We start from the raw sequence: 10,233 nt of genomic DNA, 5'->3' as shown, positions 1-10,233 counted from the left end.
TATATTTTCCTTGAGATATGTCAGAGTACTCAGGACTTTTCGGTTCATTTATACATTTTCGGAACAATATTGCATGTTCATTACATCTAAATAAATACTAGCATGTAAATGTTGGAAAAGACGATAAGCAACGCGCTTGTTAATCGTTTTCAGAGCATTTTGTGTGGTCGTTAAATCAAAAAGCCATGAAAATGTTAAGAAAACAACTAACAACCCTCATGCAGAAAATGCAATCACACATAATCTTCAACAACTACTAACACACACACAAAAAAAAAGAAAAGAAAAAAGTAAGTTGGCCGGATGTTGTTACCGAAAGTTTCAAATGCCAATAATTTACCTCACAATTCAATCAAGTAAGTCGTCTTGCATTGACTTTAGCCATAACAGTAAGTCAAATAACCCAAGTCCAACCATTTAGGCGTTAATCTCTATCGCTAATGACATCACTGACACTCGTCTTCAAGGGCCATATTTTGACTCATCTCTCAATATACAAGACAAAAAATTGACAAATCCACAAATTTCCTAGAAAAAACCGGCAATGGCAGGTACGTAAATTCTCACAAACCAAAGGGTAAAATCCGTCATCTCCAAATCATATGCCACGTCATCCATCCGATCTACCTCGAATTCTCACACATTTTACCCAATCCATTAAAATCCAACGGTCTGTATTTAATTCATCCCTCAGTAATTAACGTCACAAAAATTCAAAAATAAGAAGAAAGAAGAAAACCAAAAAAGAAACGTAAAATTCAGAGTATTTATCTCTCAATTTAATAATTTTGATTTCTTGTATTTTAGTTATTTGTTTTTCTCTGCTCTACAGAGTAGCAGTACTAGTAGTATACTGCTAAATTTCATTTCTAGGGTTTATATTTCATTTTTCATTTCATTTCATTTCTCGTTTTTTAATTTATTCTTCTTCCTCCTTCCTCTCTGTTGTGTCCACGCGCACCGAGGCAGCTCTGATGCCATAAATCGACGTTTTCTCTGGATTTTTTCTAGAAACAGATTCCGATAACAAGAAATAAAAAACTTTTGTTTTCTCGATGGAGATCTGAATAAGGGCGTACTCCTATTATTATGAACCCCATCCTCGTTAAGAAGAAGAAGAATTATAATCTCACAGGTGATTTTTTTTCAAATTTTCTCTCAATTTCTTGTGTTTCCGATTGATTGAGCTTCATTTTGTGATTAATTGATATTAGTTTAGTTTACTTTGGTCATTTGAAGATCTGTTGTTGAAATGTTAGTTTGGGTGTATAGACTTTATTGTTGATGATGTGGTTGTCAATATTAGATACCTTTTCTTTTGATACTATTTAGATAAGCAAGCTTTATTTGACTATCTTTTTTATTTGTTGTTTATTTAATTTACGTGTTGAAATTGTTCAAAATGTTTTTTTTTTTTATAAATTCTCTCTTTGATTGTGTCATTTTTTTCTTTCTTGATCTGTAAAAAGAACAGGTGAATTTGTTTTTTCCTTTTTGAATTCTTTCTTTTGTTTTTGTTTGATTGCTAATTTATAGAATTGATTTTTGAGCTAGATAAGATTGAGATTATTAACCTATGTTTTTTTTTTTGGTTTTACATGTTAGATCTTGAATTGGTTCCTGTTATGAACTGAAAAATCTTTTTGTTTAGTATCTTCATTTGTTAGATTTCAGAATCTGTGATTACACAGCTACTATTTTGAGCAAATATTATCTTGTCTGTGCTGTCAATGGTTATAGAGAGGAATTGCATGGTCTGACATTTTCTATTGAGTAAGTTAGTAACTAAGATGCAGGGTTAATAGGTTTCGTGATATTTAGGTTGGAATAATTGGATGTGTTTTTCTTTGTAGAATGGAATAGCTGAGTGTGCAAAAGTTTATTCATATAGCTTTTTTACTTTCTGTGTTTCAGGTATCAGGGAGCTACTTTTGATCCAGTAGTTAGGAATTTCATTACCAGTTCCACCCACAAAGTGGATTCTATTAACAACCATGATGAGCAATCTCAAATTGGGGGTTGAGGTGGTTGGCGCACACAACCTCATGCCCAAAGATGGTCAAGGAACATCTAGTCCTTTTGTAGAGCTTCATTTTGAAGGGCAGAAATTTCGTACCACTATCAAGGAAAGAGATCTCAACCCCGTGTGGAATGAAAGCTTTTATTTCAACGTCAGTGATCCTTCTAATCTCCAAAATCTTGCACTTGAAGCTTATGTTTACAACAATGTGAAAGTCACCCACTCTAGATCTTTCCTTGGGAAGGTTCGGCTCACTGGCACATCATTTGTCCATCTTAGTGATGCGGTTGTTTTGCACTACCCTTTGGAAAAGCGTGGCATCTTTTCTCATGTGAAAGGAGAGCTTGGCCTGAAAGTTTATCTTACTGATGATCCATCCATTAGATCTTCCAACCCGCTTCCAGCAATGGAAACTATAGTCAATTCGGACGGGAACATATCATCCCAACCTCAACTGCAACCTCAACCTCAACATATTCTGAATTCATTTACAAACAATCCCAAAGGAGACTCAAGACACAGCTTCCATCACTTGCCAAACCCTAATCACCCGCAGAACCAACAACACCAGCAACATCAGCTACACCAAGAACAACAATTCGGAGGATCACCATCGTATGAACAAGTTAAATACGCTGCAGATGAGATGAAAGCGGAACCACCACCTGCCAAAATTGTTCGTATGTACTCATCATCAGCTGCACAACCAGTTGATTATGCTCTTAAAGAGACCAGCCCATTCCTCGGTGGGGGACAGATTGTTGGTGGCCGTGTTATACGTGCGGATAAACCTGCCAGCACTTATGACCTCGTTGAGCAGATGCAGTTTCTCTTTGTACGAGTCGTTAAAGCCCGTGAGCTTCCCTCTATGGACATTACGGGGAGCCTCGATCCGTATGTTGAGGTGAAGATCGGAAATTACAAAGGAACAACAAGGCACTTTGAGAAAAAGCAGAATCCCGAGTGGAATGAAGTGTTTGCTTTTTCAAAGGAGCGTATACAGGTATATATGTTTGTGTGCTATGAAGTGTAGGAATACCTTGTTTTTATCGGTTGTTGGCTTGTTGTTAAAGTCATGCACTCGAATTCATTAGGGTTTTATCCTTGTCTTTTATACAGTGCCTAACTCCTTGAATTCCTTCAACAGGCATCAGTCCTTGAAGTTGTCATCAAGGATAAAGATCTGGTCAAAGATGACTATGTGGGTACAGTAAGGTTTGACCTTAATGAGGTCCCTACGCGAGTTCCTCCTGATAGTCCATTGGCTCCAGAATGGTATCGGCTTGAGGATAAGAAGGGGGACAAGGTGAGAGGTGAGCTGATGCTTGCTGTCTGGATAGGCACACAAGCTGATGAAGCATTCCCTGATGCATGGCACTCCGATGCAGCAACACCTATTGATAGCTCTGCAGCTGCCTCCACACATATACGATCAAAGGTTTACCATGCACCACGACTGTGGTATGTACGTGTCAACATTATTGAGGCACAGGATTTGATTCCGACCGATAAAAACAGGTTCCCAGATGTGCATGTTAAAGCTCAAATTGGTAACCAAGTATTAAAAACAAGGACGATCCAAGCTAGATCGATGAACCCACTATGGAATGAGGATCTTTTATTTGTGACTGCTGAACCCTTTGAAGATCACTTAATCCTTACTGTGGAAGACCGCCAAGGGCCAGGCAAAGATGAGATTGTTGGGAGAGTCATTATACCACTAAACCAAGTTGAGAAACGAGCTGATGACCGCATCATTCACACCCGTTGGTTCAATCTGGAAAGGGCAGTTGCTATTGATGTTGACCAGTTGAAGAGAGATAAATTTTCTAGCCGTCTCCACCTACGTCTTTGCCTTGATGGTGGGTATCATGTTCTCGATGAATCAACACACTACAGTAGTGATCTCCGACCTACAGCGAAGCAACTCTGGAAGCCGTCGATTGGTGTGTTGGAACTTGGTATCTTGAACGCTAGTGGGCTTCACCCAATGAAGACAAGAGAAGGTAAGGGTTCATCAGATACTTACTGTGTAGCTAAGTATGGTCAGAAATGGATACGAACACGTACTATCATCGACAGTCTCAGCCCAAAGTACAATGAGCAGTACACATGGGAGGTCTATGATCCAGCCACTGTTCTTACGATTGGTGTATTTGACAATAGTCAGCTTGGGGAAAAGGGTCACAAGGACATGAAGGTTGGGAAAGTTAGGATTCGTATTTCAACACTAGAAACAGGGCGGGTTTATACACACTCTTATCCGTTACTAGTCTTGCATCCTTCGGGAGTTAAAAAAATGGGGGAATTACATCTGGCTATTAGGTTTTCTTGCACGTCGTTGGTGAACATGATGTATATATACTCGCGCCCATTATTACCAAAGATGCATTATGCACGTCCGTTAACAGTTGTGCAGCTTGATATGCTGCGACATCAAGCAGTTAATATAGTGGCAGCAAGACTGAGCAGAGCCGAGCCCCCACTCCGTAAGGAGATAGTCGAGTATATGTCTGACGTTGACTCGCACTTGTGGAGCATGAGGAGAAGCAAAGCAAACTTTTTCCGCCTAATGTCAGTTTTCTCGGGTTTGTTTGCTGTTGGTAAATGGTTCGGAGATGTTTGCATGTGGAAGAATCCCGTTACCACTGTCCTCGTACATGTTCTGTTTGTGATGCTCGTGTGCTTTCCGGAACTTATTTTGCCGACAGTATTTCTCTACATGTTTCTAATAGGAATATGGAATTTCCGGTACCGACCTCGTTACCCACCTCACATGAACACCAGGATTTCTTACGCAGAGGCAGTCCACCCAGACGAGTTAGATGAAGAGTTTGACACATTTCCTACTTGCCGTAGTCCAGAGCTTGTTCGCATGAGGTATGATCGATTGAGGAGTGTAGCAGGAAGAATTCAAACGGTTGTAGGAGATATAGCGACACAAGGGGAGAGATTTCAAGCACTGTTAAGTTGGAGAGATCCACGAGCAACTGCGATCTTTGTTACGTTCTGTTTAGTTGCTGCATTGGTGTTATATGTAACACCTTTCCAAGTGGTTGCGGTTATAGCTGGTTTTTTCATGATGAGGCATCCCAGGTTCCGACATAGGTTGCCTTCAGTTCCCATCAACTTCTTTCGGCGACTTCCAGCGAGGACAGATAGTATGCTGTAAATACTTCATAAGCAAGGTAGGCTCCTTCTCATCAAGGGATTTGTCAGAGTATATTTGTTTTAGTATGTGCCAGTAATGTTTGTAGATCTTTTCTTTTTCTTCTCATATTTAATATCTGTTGTTGTTTCGTTGTTTATTATTGCCTTATTTTGGTGGAAGAAAAGAGATACAGTTGAGACTTTAGACGACATAATTTTATTTATTGATGTTTTTATTTCAGTTGGGAATAGAAATTAGGATCTTTTTTAGCTACATGGTACAAAAACAAACGATGTTCAGGTTTATATTATAGTCTGCTTATTTATCAAAATAAAACATTGTTTGCCCTTGGCTTTAATTGACAGCCAGGAACCACATTATGGATATTTAGTTTGTGCTGCGTTCCTAATTTCTAGCTTGTGTTTTTCTTTTCTTTTCTTTTCTTTTATTTTATTTGGCATCCTGTGACCAACATACTGTTAATCTCAGAGACTGAAGATTAATGTAGTCAGGCATTCTCATCCATAGTTGTTTATGGGTTCCTCTTGTTCTTGCCTCTTTCGCATCTGATTCATTGCACCTTCAATTCTTAAACAAAATACACAAAAAGTTTGTCATAGGAAAGTAAAATCGTCATTCCTGATTTCTAGTTTACATTGCCTAAAATTAAACTCAAACTCATGTCTCTTTAGTAGGGATATTTACATAATTTGAAGCCAGGGATTGTTATGCCGACCGGACATATATATGAGCGTTTAAATTTCTCTAAATCTGATTCACGAATTTGATCATCAAGATTCAAGAGTGTGTATGTATTTTGCCGGTTTGTTTTTATTTTGATTCAGGTCTGACTTGCGATTTGACTTAGATCTAATTCCTGACTCGGACCCATTAGAGTTAATGAATAAAATGTCCCGGATTTATGGATTAAATGACCACCGACTCGCATATTTTTGAGTTAGATGAGTCATATCTAATTCAAAAAACAAATATATTGAATCAGGTCCAGACGAGTCAGGTGATATCAGTCAGATTCAGATGAATCAGATGCGAACAAATCAGAGGAGTTTGGGAAGAAACAAACAAGGTGCGAGTCAGATTCGAACAAATCAGAGGAGTTTGGGAAGAAACAAACAAGGTGCGAGTCAGATTCTTATGAATCAGATGCAAAATGAGTCAGCAAAAAACACACAAGGTACGAATACTGTTGGGTAACGGGTTGGAGAAACACCTCTGAATCCCTTCCAGCCCGGCGGGATAATAAACCGACAAACAAGACTTTGACACGTAATCCCAATACTATCCACGTGTAATGAAGTATCAACGTGGGTGCATTATACTGCTACACGCGAACAGAAATTATATGATGAAACTTTTTGTTTTCTTATTTCACCGCCGATTCCAAGATCTTTTTCACAAAAATCTCGATGTTCACGTCGTCGTCTTCTTCTATAGCTCGAATCATTTTGAGTCGAAGAAATCCTTTAAGAATTATAATATCATCAAATATCCATCTCCGTTCACTTTCTAATCAAACCCACTTTTCTTCGTTACCAACACCTCCTGTTACTTCTTCATCATTTTCAAGACCTAGTTTTTTAATTCCTTTAAGATCATTTTCTGAAATGGCAAGTCATTCTAAGAAAACCCATGGTTCTATTCACAATTTCACTGTCAAGGTTAGTCTTTTTATTCTTACAATTTGAGATTTCAAGGTCATATTTTTAATGGGTATTCAGAAATTTTAATTTTGCTCAATCTTTACATGTATTTAGATTTTTAAGAATGTATTTATTGTTGTTACCTTGTAGGATGCTAGAGGCAATGATGTGGATCTCAGCACTTACAAGGGAAAAGTTTTGTTAATTGTCAATGTCGCTTCACAATGGTATGTCTCTATATGATTCTTTGTTCATTTATGGTCAATGTATGATGCAAAATGTTAAATGGTTCTGGCAATAATTTTGATCTTTTTGTTTGATTTTGAACTGATATTTGTAGTGGATTGACTACCTCAAACTACACTGAGCTTGCTCAATTGTATCAGAAGTACAAGGATCAAGGTTTGTGTTTCGATTTGTATTCGTCTGAAACCATTACGAGCAATTCACTGGAATTGACTGATAGGACTAGATTTGGCACTAAATATCGAAACTGAACCAAGAATGCTGTTCATGTGAAACCAATCCATTGAATAATGTGCAGTTTGATTTGGGGATTTGGATGATAGCCGTAGGAAGTTTGAATCCTGTTTTCTTATTGTTTGTTTGACTTGTTTCATTTCATCTGTGGCTTCTATGAGGTTTCTGTTACTGTAATTGACTAATTGGATTTTAGTCCGTTAATGGGATGTTTTAAAGAGCCTGAGTACAGAGTCGTCTGTTGTTTTTAAAGGTTTAGAGATACTTGCTTTCCCATGTAATCAGTTCCGCGGGGAAGAACCTGGAACTAATGAGGAGATTGTAGAGTTTGCTTGCACTCGCTTCAAAGCAGAGTATCCCATCTTTGATAAGGTATAACCTGGCAAATTTTTGTGTTGCTTTTGTCCATCAGAGAGTCTGAACAAGACTTCAGCAGAACCTTTCTTGATGAAGATGGTTTTGCTGATTTTGTTTGTGCCAGTATTCATCCACTTGATAGCTATTTGTGCGGCATTTTTTTGATTAGGTGGATGTTAATGGGGACAATGCAGCACCGATATACAAGTTCTTGAAGTCGAGTAAAGGTGGTCTGTTTGGGGATAGCATCAAATGGAACTTTGCCAAATTCCTCGTAGACAAGGAAGGCCATGTTGTTGATAGATATGCACCCACTACCTCCCCTCTCAGCATCGAGGTATTCTGATAACCATGATTATAAACATTTACGCCCGCCAAGTTTCCTTTTGGGCAAAATTTGGTTTGTTTCAGTCTGTGTTTGTTCTTTTCTTCACTTGAATTGATTCCTTTGTTTGTGTTTGCAGAAAGACATTAAGAAGTTGTTGGGAGCCTCAGCTTAATTTAGGGCCTTGGCCTTTTGCAAGAGCGAGATAAGTGCGACCGTGGTAAAAGAAAATACACTTTTCTGTAACACTCTACACTTTACTGAAACACTGTATGTGGTAATAATTTGGTGTTGGTAATAACATTCTGCCGGGATCTTTCAGAATAACTGTGGGTTTCTTTCATTGCTTACTAGTCTAGACGCGATGCGCCTGCCATTCGGTTCCAAAAAAAAGAATAAGTCAAATTCTTCATTAATTTTTTTTTTTGAATCAACAATGAAGATACAACAGATTGGGATTATCCGCCAGGGGTTGAACTCCCACGTGATAGGTTAGGAGTTCAATTCTTTCTGCTGAAAAAAAAAACAACAACAACCGATTGGGGTGAACAACCTCGTCTTACAGACACGAGTATTTCCTTGCGATCTTCTGACCGTTTTCTCCACTCAAAAGGTGAGACAGACTCGCAGGATGTACCAGAGTGGATTTCATGTCTCATTCTTCTTCTAATGCCCTCTTAAACCCTAAAAAATTGTATGTGCCTTTTTTATTATTCTCACCCAAAAAGATGAAAAACGCTGATATCCCGTGGAACTTAAGCCGACAAAAAAGTTTAACACATTAACTCAAAACAAACACACACGTGTCCACGTGGGCACTTGATGTGTTTCGCGTCAACAACAAATAGCAACATTCTTATTCTCCCCCATCGCCCAGTCGGAAAGAGCTTTCTTCTCACAACCCAAAAATTTCAATGGTCTTATTCTTCTAGGGATCGAATCATTCTCAAAATATACCCTCAAGACAAAAACAGTTATGGAGTCCACGGATCTTTTTGGTACCCATATTAGGGATATGTACCTTCCTGAGTTTACGAACTAATAGATCTTTTGGTATCGATAACGGGTATGTGTGCCAAAACCGTTGCCGAATTATAGGTACGTCGTTATGTGTACTGGGTATATGTGCTGTGGCTACCTACAAAAGTTACCCCCGTGCGTGAACTGGTATGTGTATTGTCATGTATTCAGATTTATAGTAGTTCTATATCTCTCTAATAATTAGTTTGAAACATTCTCGAAAAACACCAATGACAGATATCATTATTCGATGCTATTTTCAAATGATTAACTTGAGTCATGATTTATGTCATAAACAATAAATTGTTCTTAACCAAATTCATCAAGTATTGAACAAATGTTCTTAAGCTTAGTCGTACATATTTCGAGAATAATTAACAAGATAAACTTGACTCGAAATTTTTATTGTGCATGTTAAACTCCACTTAGTCATGCGATTTAGTCTCATAGATAGAAAAGTGAAAACTTAAGTAATAGGTTGTGATTCAGTCTTCACTTACCTTTTATCGATGAAGTTCTCCAAATGTCTTCAGCTGATCTTCGCCTTCAAACCGTATAACACAGTGATGTATGGTACTCAACTACACACTTCTATCCTAGTCTGAGACTTGACTAAATGTTGACTAGAAATCAAGATATAGTTTTGATCAATTAAATTTGACAACAAGCTTGAAATATCAACACTTGTGAGTTCGACCGAGCAATGCTCTAACAATAAGGATTGAAGGTGTTTGAGAAAACGCCTGAGAGATAAATTGTTTGTCATTTCTTTAGACAATAAAGCCATTCTTAGAGTTTATTCTCTTGAATGGAGTCAGCTGTTTTGACATGTATGTGATGGTGGATGAACTTGTAGCAGCATGCAGAAGCTACAACAATGAAGTAATGGGTTCAGGCAAGAGAATAGATTTGTTGCTATGGGTTTGTATGAGTGTAGTTACAGATACGGTGGTATTGTTGATGTTGCATCAGTGAACAAGGAATGATGTTGGTACTAGTTGTAATAAAATGGTCTTGCTTCAAGATGTTGTAGGGATATATGTATTGTAGTGGAGGAACTGATGGTTGATATTGGCTAGAAATTGGGAAGATGCAAGCGCAATGGATGTGACAGTATGGTTGAGATGACTGTGGATTGTAGTTGGGTTTCTGTGGTACAATAAATGTTTTTTGTTTCCATGCTCCTGCCGAGGTCTATATGGCAATGTTCTAAAGGGTT

General features: G+C 38.1%; 2 protein-coding genes across 3 annotated transcripts; both read left to right on the top strand.

Annotated features, from left to right (window-relative positions):
• Positions 1-801: 801 nt before the first annotated feature.
• On the top strand, positions 802-5,555 carry LOC113304496 (FT-interacting protein 1-like). Of its 2 annotated transcripts, XM_026553625.1 has the most exons (4): positions 802-1,135; positions 1,915-3,023; positions 3,168-5,215; positions 5,250-5,555. In XM_026553625.1, exons 2-3 carry the CDS (start codon positions 1,995-1,997, stop codon positions 5,190-5,192), a joined length of 3,054 nt encoding a protein of 1,017 aa, XP_026409410.1. In that variant the 5' UTR covers positions 802-1,135; positions 1,915-1,994; the 3' UTR covers positions 5,193-5,215; positions 5,250-5,555. The 2 variants fall into 2 exon arrangements, with proteins under 2 accessions (XP_026409410.1, XP_026409411.1); XM_026553626.1 differs by lacking the exon at positions 802-1,135 and adding an exon at positions 1,621-1,773 and having other exon boundaries at positions 3,168-5,539.
• A 662-nt stretch (positions 5,556-6,217) lies between these two features.
• On the top strand, positions 6,218-8,337 carry LOC113301596 (probable phospholipid hydroperoxide glutathione peroxidase). Its single transcript, XM_026550370.1, has 6 exons — positions 6,218-6,850; positions 6,983-7,059; positions 7,173-7,234; positions 7,566-7,684; positions 7,839-8,006; positions 8,134-8,337. Exons 1-6 carry the CDS (start codon positions 6,599-6,601, stop codon positions 8,167-8,169), a joined length of 714 nt encoding a protein of 237 aa, XP_026406155.1. The 5' UTR covers positions 6,218-6,598; the 3' UTR covers positions 8,170-8,337.
• The last annotated feature ends 1,896 nt before the right edge of the window (positions 8,338-10,233 follow it).

The sequence above is a fragment of the Papaver somniferum genome, chromosome 8 (assembly GCF_003573695.1).
Source record: "Papaver somniferum cultivar HN1 chromosome 8, ASM357369v1, whole genome shotgun sequence".
NCBI classification, from domain to species: Eukaryota; Viridiplantae; Streptophyta; class Magnoliopsida; order Ranunculales; family Papaveraceae; genus Papaver; species Papaver somniferum.
This window is presented reverse-complemented; position numbering and strand designations above follow the sequence as displayed.

Excerpts from the sequence above, each read along its gene's own strand:
- LOC113304496 (XM_026553625.1), top strand. The coding sequence starts at position 1,995 with ATGATGAGCAATCTCAAATTGGGGGTTGAGGTGGTTGGCGCACACAAC. Across the intron at positions 3,024-3,167 it reads TTTCAAAGGAGCGTATACAG|GCATCAGTCCTTGAAGTTGT; the intron begins GTATATATGTTT and ends TTCCTTCAACAG.
- LOC113301596 (XM_026550370.1), top strand. The coding sequence starts at position 6,599 with ATGTTCACGTCGTCGTCTTCTTCTATAGCTCGAATCATTTTGAGTCGA. Across the intron at positions 7,060-7,172 it reads GTCAATGTCGCTTCACAATG|TGGATTGACTACCTCAAACT; the intron begins GTATGTCTCTAT and ends TGATATTTGTAG. Across the intron at positions 7,235-7,565 it reads TCAGAAGTACAAGGATCAAG|GTTTAGAGATACTTGCTTTC; the intron begins GTTTGTGTTTCG and ends TTGTTTTTAAAG.